The sequence below is a fragment of the Calonectris borealis genome, chromosome 15, assembly GCF_964195595.1.
Source record: "Calonectris borealis chromosome 15, bCalBor7.hap1.2, whole genome shotgun sequence".
Taxonomy (NCBI): domain Eukaryota; kingdom Metazoa; phylum Chordata; class Aves; order Procellariiformes; family Procellariidae; genus Calonectris; species Calonectris borealis.
This window is the reverse complement of record NC_134326.1, coordinates 13842067-13857254: the sequence shown is the minus strand read 5'-3', so window position 1 is coordinate 13857254 and position 15188 is coordinate 13842067. Positions and strand designations below refer to the sequence as shown.

At 42.9% G+C, this 15188-nt stretch overlaps 1 protein-coding gene across 8 annotated transcripts in view; it reads left to right on the top strand.

Moving 5' to 3' along the window:
* EBF1 (EBF transcription factor 1) overlaps window positions 1-15188 on the top strand; it is a 291394-nt gene that overhangs the window by 262514 nt on the left and 13692 nt on the right. For all 8 annotated transcript variants that reach the window (XM_075164300.1, XM_075164298.1, XM_075164297.1 and 5 more), the window contains exons 12-13: window positions 13728-13793; window positions 14390-14567. In XM_075164300.1, coding sequence (XP_075020401.1) covers window positions 13728-13793; window positions 14390-14567 — 244 coding nt within the window. The remainder of the gene's footprint in view (window positions 1-13727; window positions 13794-14389; window positions 14568-15188) is intronic.

Genomic DNA, 15188 nt, shown 5'->3' with positions numbered 1-15188 from the left:
TGTGGCACATAAGGAAAATTTAGAGTGCAAAATGTGCTTTTAGGTCATTGTGGAAAACCTTTGAGGTCAGATAGATAGAAGAAAAAAATCTAATATCATTTGTTTGTTAATATGTTCATGGATAAATCAGGAATAATCTTTTTGTTGTCTAGATAGATGGGAATAGTATGAGTCACTGTAAACGGGTGGGGTGGAGGAATTTCTGTAAAGGAAGTTGGTGAAGAATTTTTTGTTAGCCATTGAATTGAGTTTATGTGGACTTATCCATTCATGATCTAGTTTGTATCCCATTTATTTTGTCTTCTAATGATTCACTGGATCTGACAAACTGATATAATATGAAAGATGGGATTGCATAACTAAGAAAAAGTAGGTGCAGAAGAACCAGTCTTTACATGCTGGGATAAATACTGCAGCCTTTTGTACAGCATGAAAAATGTGTTTCCTTGTGTGATCTCACTATGTTTCAAACTGAGGGGATCTGTCCTTAGATCCTCACAGTGTGAGCTTGCAAGATAACCAGTGGAAAATGTGTAGAAGATGCCAGAGAATTACCATAGCGTTGATTTCTTAATGACAGTGTTAGTGAGTCCCAAATATGACTGACATCTACCAACTACCAGTTGATGTATGAATAGATATGTAGTAATATTTACCAGCCCTGCGCTGTGTGCATGGAGGGTAGATTGGCCTCATGAGTTAAAATTTGACAACTCTGAAGGGTTCCTGCAGGTAGCTATAAATGCCTTTTTCTGGTAAACTTAGAGGTTTGGAGCAAGACATACTGTAAACATACTTAGGAGAATCAAAGCTCTACAGCTATCTGAGGGACATAGATGTGAGTCACTGTTGGATAAAGTCCCTAAAAGAGGTGATTTAAGCACTGGCGGAGTGATTTTATTTCTGCATATCTGCTTTCACATACCCACTCTTCTCCCTTTGAATTAGAGACCTCACATTAGCAGAGAACTCCAGAGCTTTTAACAACAAACCCATCCAAATTACTTGCCAGATGCTTCAGCTGACGATAATATGGTGGGAGCATCCAGACTCTCAAATGTCAGTTTATTCAAAGAGTTATTCCAATGCAACTATATTAATGCTACTTTATTCCATGCTACTGTGTATCTAGATGAAGTACACATCTGTGCTAGCGACTAATTCTGTTGCCGTTGTTATGTGCCCACCATTTCTGGAAATGCAGACCAGCAGCATGAGTGGTGTGGATTAAAAAAGGGATTGATACCTTTTTTTAGTATCTAAGTACACCATATTAACAGGAGGATAATAGGGGTAAGATGGAAGGCTTGCAAGGACAGACTTACAGGTGATCATCATAATTTTGTTCCTTCTTTTGTCAGCAGTATTTGCAACCGAGACTGTTGGAATAGGGTGTGTTTTCCCTATTGCTATGCATTTATCACCTTTGTGGTTAAGAGGTGGTTTAATCATCGATTCTCGATGTTTATGGCTAGATGCCTGCTCTCATTTGCACTTCAGTGTTTGTTCTTTCTGCTGCCTCATATAGGCTTTCTATATTTTATTTATAAGGTTGGCTCATTGTGGAGCAGGTGGTAAGGTCATGCATGACTGTTTTTAGTGCTGTAGATTTAGGCTGTGATTTTCAGTTTGGGTGGAGGCTGATGAGACTACAATGGCTTAGGAAAGCTAAGGTTCTAGCTCCCACTGTAGACTTATTTTCTGGAAATTGCCACTGAAAGTCAGTGACAGGAATTCAGTGCACTTCCATCCTATAGGCAGCGGTAAGCAGAAGCTTTTTTTTTACCCCTCAAGTGAAGTATGTTGTCTTTCTCTCTCTTTTTGCCTTCCTGTCTTTGTAATATCTATATGGTGTTTACTTCTTCAGTATGATTCAATTATAATATATGGAAACTATTCAGTTGTTTGTTTGTTAGAGAAGTTTTCATCTTTGTGTGAGTACAAATATCTTTTTAGTGAAATGGCCCTGTTATTTTATACTTCCCATTAGGCTGGCATAGTTCCCTCAGTTTTACAGTAAATGGAGGATCTTTACATTTTGAATGGCTTTTATGAGTCTTTATAAAACTATAATTGCTGAAAATGATACAATAATGCAGTGCTCAGTGTAGATGTGGAGAGATGGGAGGTTCTGGACAGGCTGAAACTCTTGTTTACCAAGCTAGATGGCTGGCGTTTTAGATCTGTGGCGTCCTTCTAAATGGCTCTCTACCAAAATGTTGGGTTTGCCTTTACACTTGAAAGAGGTGTTCACAATTTTATCTTTATCTTTTAAAATATAATGCATACACAAATTTTAAGTATAAGTTTAAAACTTAGTTCTAACACATATCCTTAACTAGCACATTTGTATCTTCACCCATTAAAAAACAAAGGAAAAGTTTGCGTGCAAATTATTGTAATTTTGACTTGAAATTTCAGAATGTGACCTTTCCAAGGTGAAGAAGGGAACTGGAGTCTGATGTTCAGCATTTTGACTCTGCAGAAGAGTTTTTTTTCTTGCAAGTAGCCATGAGAGTAGGAAGTTAGAAGGCAGAGCCAGGAGGTCAGACATAAGAGTCAAGGAAGTATGAATGACATCATCATCCCTAAGTACCCTCTCAGAAGATGAATGAGCTCTCTCTTGTATTACAATGCTAAAGAGCATTAGAAGGTGATATGATATCTAGACAACACATAAGATAAATGCTTCAGAGTATGCTAGAACAGCTTCCCCCCCACGCCCTCCACAAGTACATAAATCTTTTGGTGGTCTCAATAATACAATATGTGGCTGATGAGTATTATATATTGTGGTCAGCTTCTTCTTGACAAAATTCATTTAGATTTAACAAGTACCTTGAACATTATCTAATTTTGTTACTTAAGCCGAATAACTCAGTGTAACTCTGGGTACCCTGTAGCTGACAAGACTCACAGCCCTTTTGGGACACAGAGTGGATTTTTTTCACTAGTTGCTGAATAAAAAGTAAGCAGATGTCAACAGAAGAAATATCCCATCTTTTTTAAAGCTGGCACAAAATGTGTTTATCATGATAAAACTTGACACAAAATGTTTTTGTCATGATAAACTTGAAATGCAAGTTTCATGCAAAGTTGCTGTAATGTTGGTTCAAGGTACATTCTGTCAGAAGTGGATTCAGTCTGAATTTCAGTCTTTGTGCTTCAAAAGCTCAGTCATTCTGGTATGATTTACATAATCTTTCCTACAGTAATTTTGGAATATGCAGAATTACAGCAGACTTCACTACCCAGCCCCCTCTTTTGCTCATGTATTTTCAGGAGAAAAATTTGATTAAAATATTTAACTGCATTCCTGTTTCAAAAATTAAAAAAGTAAAAATCCCTCAGTAGAAAACCAGGTTCAGTTTGGAGTGAAAATGGACTCTGCATCTGTGGTGTGTAGCTGCATGGAGGGCAGAGTTCTGAAGCATCATATTTCATCACTAAAGTAATCTTTCCTCTTTTCAATATTTGCTCAGTTGTTATTTGTATAGAAACAAAATGATGCTCATTTGAAATAAAATGCAAGACAAGAAGACCTTCACTTTAGCTCTAACTAAATGCTGCAAAGTCCTTTATTCTAAACCAAAAGCTGTCAGACTTTTAGCATTAATAGAAGAGTGGATCTTTCTTGACAAATGCCCCCATAAATTAGATATTAGCTTTAGTCAAACTCTGTCTCTCTCAGGAAATAGTTCCACTTGCATATTCAATTGGAAGGACCTTACATGATGCCCACTTACTGCTATGAAAATCTAGGCTTCTGAGATGAAGGCAAAGAAAAATTTCTGTGAACAAAAGAATATCTGGAATAACAGACATTGGGCTTATGCAGAGATTTCTTTTTACAGAATGTGAGTTTCACTCACTTCTTGATATGTCTGTCTGCTGCTCTGTCCACCTATCTATCTGTTTACCTATCAGCATTGCAGTGGTAACATGCAGTATCAATTCGATTTTAAAAGACATAGATCTTTTATATTAGCTGTCCTTTTTTATAATACCTTTTACAAATTTAATCAATGCATTTTAATATACAATATAGTTTAAGTGCAATATACAATAAATATTCGAGCTTCATCTTAAACATGCTCTAGCCTTTAAATTGTTAAAACTGCAGTGCCCTTTCAATCTACTTACATAATGTCATAAAATATACATTTCAAGGTAAATGAAGTCAGCTACTTCAATTTAGTCCCTCAAACTGGTAGTAAATGAGAGGTTAACACTATGGTGCCAAACCCATTATTGAGTAAATTTAGCACCTTGGACAGCTCTGTAAAATCTTTATTGCTTTCCTGACCTGCTCGTCATGTTCTGTCTATGTGTTCAGTGGCTCTCAGCTCTGATTGAAAGGCAATATATTAGATCCCGAACACAAACATGCTCGGGGGCTGCTTCACTGTGAGCGTAATGACATGGAGGTGAGAACAATTTTCTGGTCACCGCAATCCAAGCACCTTGCAAGGTCTGTTGCTCTAACTTATAGAGGACTTTTGGGGCTCCTTTGTATGTGGAGTTGTAACAGTAGCTTCTATGGTAATTTAAGCAGAGCTGCAAAGGGTTTAAGATGCATTCAGAAAACAAGAGGTTAATATCTTGAGCATGTCTGTAGTAGCATTTTATTGTGTATTTTTAAAGCTAGTTTGTGTCTATAAGAACCACCGTCTCGAATAGAAGATACCACTATTTGATGCAGGAGTTTTTGTGTAACATCTACTTTGTATGATCTGAAAATGTCATAAACAAGAAATGCTTTTATTGTATGAAAATATTGTTAGAGAAAGTATGAAACTCAAATTTACAGACTCTGAAAATGTTGAAAAAAATATAACCATTGACTAGCCAGGAAAATTGAATGCTACTTGTCAAACGTATTTCAATAAACCATCATGACAATTAGTTTTATTTACATGCAATATGATATGGCATCAAAGAGCTTCCAATGTTTAAGAACTGGAATATATTTGATATTAGGTAGAGCGGCTGTAATATTCCATGTAATTACCTCATTTTTTAACATGGTCTTCAATCTCTTTTTAGATGCATTCTAAGGTTTTTAGCTCAGCATTACATAAATAACTATGATTAGTCAGGTAGAGCAGAAATGACTATTTAAACTTTCTTTTTTTTAGTAATTTGGCATAATGACAGCTTAGGTTAACAATATTCCCAAGCAGTTTGTGGGCTCCGTATCGCATTCTAATTTTCCATCAGCGAAATATATAGTTGCAAACAATTTCTACTGAAGTGAAATAAATCCTAGTTTGCAAAGTCAAACACCTGTGCAGTAATTTTCCACCTAAAATCATGGATTGAAAAAGATAACATTTTTCAGTAACATCTCTGTTCTTCTCTAGTTTGTATCTTCAGTATGAGGCAAAAAGGGCAACTGAGTGTTCTGATGATTCTGGTAAAACAACAAGGATTGATTGTACCTGGATGTTGTTTGTAGTCTGTCTGTCTATGTTTATACCCCTATCTGTTGTGGTCAAGTGTCCTGGTTCCAGCTGGGACAGGGTTAACTTTCTTCCCAGTAGCCTGGGGGGTGTGCTGTGTTTTGGGTTCGGTGTGAAAGGAGCGTTGATGGCCCATTGATGCTTTGGCTGTTGCTGGGTGATGCTTGCACCGGGAGGGGGGAGCACAGCCGGGGTGGTGGACCCAGCTGGCCAATGGGGTATTCTATACCATGTGACATCATGCTCAGTATAAAAACCGGGTGTGTGGGGGGGCTCGGCCCCCCCGTTCGTGACACGCGGTCGGCGGTCGGTGAGCGGTTCTGTTGTGCATTGCCTGCTTTGTGTATTCTGTTATTGTTGTTGTTCTCACTGTTATTATTACTGTTCTACTTAGTTTTATTTCAATTATTAAACTGTTTTTATCTCAACCCGGGAGCTTTCCTACTTGTGCCCTCCCAATTCTCTCCCCCATCCCACCGGGGGGGGGGGTGATCGAGCGGCTGCGTGGCGTTTATTTTTGCTGGCTGGGGTTAAACCACGACAGTCCTTTTTTGGCGCCCAACGTGGGGCACGAAGGGTTGAGATAACGACAGATTATTTAGAACATATTAAGGAATTTATATCTGGTAACATATTCGTTTGTTCTGCACCATGCTCTTGTTTTTACTGTACCTGTTAAAAATTGGAGTTGGGTTTTGTAGTCTGTTGTGCTCTGCCGTGATTAATGATGTTTTGCCTGGGAGATTTGTTACTAAAACGCTGGCATTGGGGGTTATTTGGTATTTGGGATTCGTAATGAAGCCGTTTCTGCATTTCGGGTACCACCTCATGGAGACCATTAGCAATTATACCTTTTCCTCCGAGAGATTTTTTATGGAGGAAATAGAGAATGGCACCCTCACTACCTTCATCTCCTTTGTTAAAATAACTTGCCAGTACCTTGAACATCCCTGGGTAGTTAAGATATATCTCTTGGTACTCCTTGGGAATATTGTTGCGGTTTTCTCCAAGGTTAGTAAGCAATTTAAGAATGTCATCCAGAGATCTGCCCCAAGGTTGGATAGTTATGAGTGGCAGGGCGAGTGGGATAGCATGGGCAAATGCCTAGGGCGATGGGCACCCCCAGTGTTCTGGAACTTTACCCCTGAACAAGTGAAGAACCCTGAAAAATTAGTAGAATATTTGGAAGAAGTATGCTGTCACCCTGGCCATTCCAGGGAGACGCAAATCACCACAATGTGCTGGGGCCTGGCCCACGCCTACCGAGCCCTGTTCAACACCATTCAGAACCCCCAAGGGGAAGGAAACGTCTCTGCAGCTGATGACAAAGCAACAGGCCCTGCGGCTACCCCACCCCCCAGGGCAAGCACAGCAGCTACTCCGCCCCCTGCGACAGAGAACCAACCCACACCGGTATCAGTCGCCCCTATACAAAAAAGAAAATGCACAAGAAAATCAGCTCGTCTAGTAAGGGATGAAGATGAACCAGGGCCATCACGAGAACAGGAGGAGGAGGAGGCAGAACCCGTAAATGAGATGGTGACCACCCGATCCCTATCTCTGGGTGAGCTGCGAGATATGCGAAAAGACTTCAGCCGTCGTCCAGGGGAGCACATTGTCACCTGGCTGCTCCGATGCTGGGATAACGGGGCCAGTAGCCTGGAATTAGAGGGTAGGGAAGCCAAGCAGCTGGGATCCCTTTCTAGGGAAGGGGGCATTGACAAAGCAATTGGACAAGGGGCACAAGTCCTCAGCCTCTGGAGGCGACTCCTGTCAGGTGTGAAGGAAAGGTATCCCTTCAAGGAAGATGTTATATGCCACCCAGGCAAGTGGACCACCATGGAGAGAGGTATCCAGTACCTGAGAGAATTAGCCGTGCTGGAAGTGATTTATGATGACCTGAACAACGAGCAGTTATCCAAAGACCCAGATGAGGTCAAATGCACCCGACCCATGTGGCGGAAGTTTGTACGGAGCGCACCAGCGTCACATGCAAACTCATTGGCAGTGATGACCTGGAGAGATGGAGAGGAACAAACAGTGGATGAACTGGCTGGCCAACTCCGGCAATATGAAGAAAGTCTCTCTTCCTCCCTACGGGCCTGTGTCTCTGCTGTGGAGAAACTGTCTCAGGAGGTCCAGCAAATCAAAGAGGATATGTCCTGCTCCCCCCCTGCACGGGCCAGCGTCTCAGCCATTAGGAGCAAGCGTCCCTCTGCTCAAGAGAGGAGACATCGTGGGTACACACCCCGGGGCACCCTGTGGTTTTACCTGCGTGACCACGGAGAGGACATGAGGAAGTGGGATGGAAAACCTACCTCAGTCCTACAGGCACGGGTACATGAGTTGCAAGGGAAAACAACCACAAAAGGGGGTTCTTCCAGGAAAACCGCTGCTCCAGTCTCCAGTGAGTTCCCCAGACAGAGTAGAAGGGCTGATTCCACTTCCGACCTTAACAAAGGGACTTCTGACTCATACTTACAAGAAGTAGATAGCGAATATGATGACCAGGACTAGAGGGGCCCTGCCTCCAGCCAGGTGGAGGAAAGGGACAACCGGGTTTACTGGACTGTGTGGATTCGATGGCCTGGCACATCAGATCCACAAGAATATAAGGCTCTCGTAGACACCGGTGCGCAGTGTACCCTGATGCCATCAGGCTATAAAGGGGCAGAACCCATTTGTATTTCTGGAGTGACAGGGGGATCCCAAGAGTTAACTGTGTTGGAGGCGGAAGTGAGCCTAACCGGGAAAGAGTGGCAGAAGCACCCCATTGTGACTGGCCCAGAAGCTCCGTGCATCCTTGGCATAGACTACCTCAGGAGAGGGTATTTCAAGGACCCAAAAGGGTACCGGTGGGCTTTTGGTATAGCTGCCCTGGAGACGGAGGAAATTAAACAGCTGTCCACCTTGCCCGGTCTTTCAGAGGATCCTTCTGTTGTGGGGTTGTTAAAGGTCCAAGAACAACAGGTGCCGATCGCTACCACAACAGTGCACCGGCGGCAATACCGCACCAACCGAGACTCCTTGATCCCCATCCATGAGCTGATTCGTCGACTGGAGAGCCAAGGAGTGATCAGCAAGACTCGCTCACCCTTTAACAGTCCCATATGGCCAGTGCGAAAGTCCAATGGAGAGTGGAGACTAACAGTAGACTATCGTGGCCTGAACGAAGTGACGCCACCACTGAGTGCTGCCGTGCCGGACATGCTGGAACTTCAATACGAACTGGAGTCAAAGGCAGCCAAGTGGTACGCCACCATTGATATCGCTAATGCGTTCTTCTCCATCCCTTTGGCGGCAGAGTGCAGGCCACAGTTTGCTTTCACTTGGAGGGGTGTCCAGTACACCTGGAACCGACTGCCCCAGGGGTGGAAACACAGTCCTACCATTTGCCATGGACTGATCCACACCACACTGGAACAGGGTGAAGCTCCAGAACACCTGCAATACATTGATGACATCATCGTGTGGGGCAACACAGCAGAGGAAGTTTTCAAGAAAGGGGAGAGAATAGTCCAAATCCTTCTGAAGGCCGGCTTTGCAATAAAACGAAGTAAGGTCAAGGGACCTGCACAGGAGATCCAGTTTTTAGGAATAAAATGGCAAGATGGACGTCGTCAGATCCCAACAGATGTGATCAATAAAATAACAGCCATGTCTCCACCAACTAACAAAAAGGAAACGCAAGCTTTCTTAGGCGTTGTGGGCTTTTGGAGAATGCATATTCCAAATTACAGTCAGATCGTAAGCCCTCTCTATCAAGTGACCAGGAAGAAGAACGACTTCAGATGGGGCCCTGAGCAACGACAAGCATTTGAGCAAATTAAACAGGAGATAGTTCAGGCAGTAGCCCTTGGGCCAGTCCGGGCAGGACAAGATGTGAAGAATGTGCTCTACACCGCAGCCGGGGAGAATGGTCCTACCTGGAGCCTCTGGCAGAAAGCACCAGGGGAGACTCGAGGTCGACCCTTAGGGTTCTGGAGTCGGGGATACAGAGGATCCGAGGCCCGCTACACTCCAACTGAGAAGGAGATATTGGCAGCATATGAAGGGGTTCAAGCTGCTTCGGAAGTGGTTGGCACTGAAGCACAGCTCCTCCTGGCACCCCGACTGCCGGTGCTGGGCTGGATGTTCAAAGGGAGCGTCCCCTCTACACATCATGCAACTGATGCTACGTGGAGTAAGTGGGTCGCGCTGATCACACAACGGGCCCGAATAGGAAACCCCAGTCGCCCAGGAATCTTGGAGGTGATCACGAACTGGCCAGAAGGCAAAGATTTTGGAATATCCCCAGAGGAGGAGGTGATGCGTGCTGAAGAGGCCCCACCATATAACAAACTACCAGAAAACGAGAAGCAATATGCCCTGTTCACGGATGGGTCCTGTCGCCTTGTGGGAAAACATCGGAGATGGAAAGCTGCTGTATGGAGTCCTATACGCCAAGTTGCAGAAACTGCTGAAGGAGAAGGTGAATCGAGCCAGTTTGCAGAGGTGAAAGCCATCCAGCTGGCCTTGGGCATTGCCGAACGAGAAAAATGGCCAGTACTTTATCTCTATACTGACTCATGGATGGTGGCAAATGCCCTGTGGGGGTGGTTGCAGCAGTGGAAGCAGAACAACTGGCAGCGCAGAGGTAAACCCATCTGGGCTGCCGCATTGTGGCAAGATATTGCTGCCCAGGTAGAGAACCTGACTGTAAAAGTACGACACGTAGATGCTCACGTACCCAAGAGTCGGGCCAGTGAAGAGCACCAAAACAACCAGCAGGTGGATCAGGCTGCCAAGATCGAAGTAGCTCAGGTAGATCTGGACTGGCAACATAAAGGTGAATTATTTATAGCTCGGTGGGCCCATGACACTTCAGGCCACCAAGGGAGAGATGCAACATATAGATGGGCTCGTGATCGAGGGGTGGACTTAACCATGGACACTATTGCACAGGTTATCCACGAATGTGAAACATGCGCTGCAATCAAGCAAGCCAAACGAGTAAAGCCTCTTTGGTATGGAGGACGATGGTTGAAGTATAAATATGGGGAGGCTTGGCAGATTGATTATATCACGCTCCCACAAACCCGACAGGGCAAGCGCTATGTGCTCACCATGGTGGAAGTAACCACAGGATGGCTGGAGACATACCCTGTGCCCCATGCCACTGCCCGGAACACCATTCTGGGCCTTGAAAAGCAAGTCCTGTGGCGACATGGCACCCCAGAAAGAATTGAGTCAGACAACGGGACTCACTTCCGAAACGCCCTCATAGACACCTGGGCCAAAGAGCACGGCATTGAGTGGGTATATCACATCCCCTACCATGCACCAGCCTCCGGGAAAATCGAACGATACAACGGGCTGCTAAAGACAACACTGAGGGCAATGGGTGGTGGGACATTCAAGCATTGGGATACACATTTAGCAAAGGCCACCTGGTTAGTGAACACTAGGGGATCTGTCACTCGAGCTGGCCCTGCCCAATCCAAACCCTTACGTGCTGTAGAGGGGGATAAAGTCCCTGTCGTGCATATGAGAAATATGCTGGGGAAGACAGTCTGGGTTGCTCCTGCCTCTGGCAAGGGAAAACCCATCCGTGGGATTGCTTTTGCTCAGGGACCTGGGTGCACTTGGTGGGTGATGAGAAAGGATGGGGAAGTCCGGTGTGTACCTCAGGGGGATTTAATTTTGGGTGAAAATAGCCAATGAACTGAATTGTATGATGTTAGTTATTACATAGTACTGTATGTCATCACTTTTATGGTTACCATATGCCATATTAACAGTATTACAGTAAGAATCACCCAGATTAATTTAGGATGAACGCCGATGAAACTGAGCAAGGTGCAACAATGATAGAACCAGACGAGCGCCCAGAACTGGCCTCCGCATGCAAGAGCCCGACACCACACACCATCTCTCCTGCCCTGCAAGACTGTTACGACAGGTGGAACCCGAAGTCATGGACTAAATGAACTCAACGGACGTTTTAGAGGGATGGCCCATGGACTAAGGGAATGATATCTCTGTGTGCGTATATATCAAAAGGCAGGGAAAAGGAGCGGTGACTAATTGGAATGTATGGGAAAATGTGAGATCTGGGCATGATGTAGATGGTATAGAATAAGGGGTGGATATTGTCCTGGTTCCAGCTGGGACAGGGTTAACTTTCTTCCCAGTAGCCTGGGGGGTGTGCTGTGTTTTGGGTTCGGTGTGAAAGGAGCGTTGATGGCCCATTGATGCTTTGGCTGTTGCTGGGTGATGCTTGCACCGGGAGGGGGGAGCACAGCCGGGGTGGTGGACCCAGCTGGCCAATGGGGTATTCTATACCATGTGACATCATGCTCAGTATAAAAACCGGGTGTGTGGGGGGGCTCGGCCCCCCCGTTCGTGACACGCGGTCGGCGGTCGGTGAGCGGTTCTGTTGTGCATTGCCTGCTTTGTGTATTCTGTTATTGTTGTTGTTCTCACTGTTATTATTACTGTTCTACTTAGTTTTATTTCAATTATTAAACTGTTTTTATCTCAACCCGGGAGCTTTCCTACTTGTGCCCTCCCAATTCTCTCCCCCATCCCACCGGGGGGGGGGGTGATCGAGCGGCTGCGTGGCGTTTATTTTTGCTGGCTGGGGTTAAACCACGACATCAAGCTACAGAAAAAAAAACCCAAAACAGCAACGACAACAGAAAGAAAAAAAAAAAACACAACTAGAAAAAGGCTGTAGCAACTTAACTCCTCAGAATCTGTTTCAAATATAGTGATTTAAAAATCCATCAATTATATATTACATCTCACTTCATATGTGGAAAATAATTTAAATGTGTTTTCCAAGAGAGGGGTGTGTGCAGCAGAAGGCAAGCCTAAATGTTTACTGGGAGTACAAAAATCCTCCATCTCATTTTTGAATTTAGGACATTATATATGTCATAAGTAGTTACTGCAGTATGACAACTATTTTATCTTATATTATAGAGAATTTAAAATTGAAAAAAATGCTAATATGCATCTAAAAGCTTGTCATTTGAAGAGTTGTTCAAGGATTTTTGAAGAGGTTATGGTGACAGCAAAATGAACGCAATTATATCTCTATTTTCTGATCAGAGTCTACAGTATATGAAAATTGAGCATTACTGTTTCTTTTTGGTATAAAATATGGCTATTGTGTAAAATATTTTAAGTTAAAAAGTTTAACTTTGTAGAAAACTGTAAAATCCTTAGAACTGGTACTATTTTTGTAAGCTACCTGCAGAAATATACTGTGGTGAATAGCATCGTGTTAGTATATTAAAGCAACACTTAGGGGTTGGGAATTACAAAAATACATTGTTTTACTCAAAGGACAGTCTCGCCTGGTGTTGATCAGGTAATTGGGAATCTGCTAGATGCTTTGAAAGAATAAGAAAAAAAAATTTCTTCTGGGTTAATTCTGCAATGCATTTTTACATTTTCTATCAGGATTGTTCATAGAGATTTTTCCACACTGGTAATGTAAGAACACAGGTAATGCTATTATTACTTGAATGCCAGTTTAAAATACTCTAAGAAATATTAAGTGAAAAGGAACAAATAGGAAAATGAAGAAAAAAAAAATTGCCCCAAATGGAGAACTAAATCCCAGACTGTTTTAAATTCTGCTGTCCATGCAGGGAATTTTTCCAGGAAACACTGCACTGTACTGGGCCGTTCTCTCATCCGGCATGTGTTTTCCTCTTGTGCATCATTTTATGTACATGGATCCTACCCTGACCCATCATATCAGGACACAAACCAAAGGAGTTGAAAGGTTACATTACCAGTAGCATAGGATATCATTGGATATCTTTTGAATGTGGCCTGCTGGGTAAGGTCACAATTCCTGCAGTATGCAATTAAGAATAAAATAAACACATTGAAGGGATTCATAACATGCTCTGAATGACATTGATTGCAGTAATCTAGTAAATGACCTCAGGATTGTATTCTGCAATAAACCGATGAGTGGTTTATAGTGCAGATGGTAGAGACAATTGAGTGATGTATTTTATTTTGCAGCACCAATGATTCTCACCTTTTGACTTGATTAAGCGTGTGTGTGAATAGGATGAACTAGTGATTTAACACCATTCAGTGGTTGCTGAGAGTTGTTACAATTAAGGTGTGCCTGGTGGGAGGAAAAAAATACCCACAAAACATGGTGCAATTAATAGAGGAGTATAAAAGATCCTAATATTTGTTTTCCCCCACAAGGAGTTTATTGAACTCAGAGGAATGCATCTGTTTTTATATTGACAGGAAGTAATACTTAAGAGGGCTGCTGATTTAGTAGAAGCACTCTATGGTATGCCACATAATAACCAGGTAAATGCATTCTACTTCAGCAATTCTAAAACATGGCTATTTCTTAGATGTATAGATAGATCAGGGGCTAAAGGTATATGATACTACAATGTGAGACAAGAATAAATATAGAGGGCAATGTCATATCTGGAGTGGGGTTTCGTTCGCTTGTTTTCTTTTTTAAAGGGTGTGAATTTAGTGCTTGTAAAAGCAACGTGTTATTAACCCTGGAGGCATTTGCCCACTTCCACCACTATATAATATGGGCAATGATATGCATTATGTCTTGCCACCGGTGATTTTTCAATCTTACCCTGAAGATAGCTTTAAGGTGGAGTCAGTCTGGCTCCAGCCCTATTCTACCAGTTGGTCCTGTTATACAGAAGCATGGCCGCTGGGACTGAAACTTCCAACTTTCTTACCACAGATGTCAGGATTTATCATGAGGGCAGCAGATCTTACAAGCATTAGCTATCAGTCAGCCAACTGGTTTAGAAAGAAAAGCATCTAGTTTTTGCCTTTGGTCAGGGAAATGTTTCATTTTAGTGTGTAAGTAAAGGTTTGTCAGAGGCACATTGCTAACTCTTTTATTCTTCTTTTCCCTTCTTATCCTCCAGGAAATAATCCTGAAAAGAGCAGCAGACATCGCAGAAGCACTCTACAGTGTCCCCCGCAATCACAACCAGCTCCCCGCCCTTGCTAACACGTCAGTCCATGCAGGAATGATGGGAGTGAATTCCTTTAGTGGTCAACTAGCTGTCAATGTTTCCGAAGCCTCACAAGCCACCAATCAGGGTCAGGAGAAGACTCGTCTTCCTCTCTCTATGAACTTTTTCTGATAAAAGTCAGGGAAATGTGCAGAGCAGGGAAAGAGTGATGGTTCAAAACTGAAGGCTGGGAGCACGTCTAGACAGACACCATCCCACATGCATGCACAACCTTTGAATGACACAATACTGTCCCGAGATGGGGCTTTCTTTAGTGACTTTTGCCACAATTTGGGAAAAGCACTTCTGCATGTATCTAAATAGCTTTTCCTTTTGCTCGGAATAACACTTGTGTTTGTGTTTAAATCCCACTAATTTTAAAAGGATTTCTATCGACTTGAGCATGTACTTAATGTTAAGTACTTGCTTATATATTTTCCTGAGCATGGATGATCTCCCAGTCTGGGCCCTATGTGGGATTTCTTTATAACACAAAAGTATCCCTTGAATATTCATCTGTTTGGTTTGGTTTTGCAAGAGACGTAATATTGGCACTGATTTTTTTTCAGAGTTTGAGACTTTCTAAATTTTGAAACTAGCAAAAAATAGAAATATTTACAAAGACATTTTCAGAGCTTCTCTGATTTTTAAAATAAAGTGTTTTTCACTTTGTATAAAATCAATATTGTTTTAATTCCTACAGTTAAAA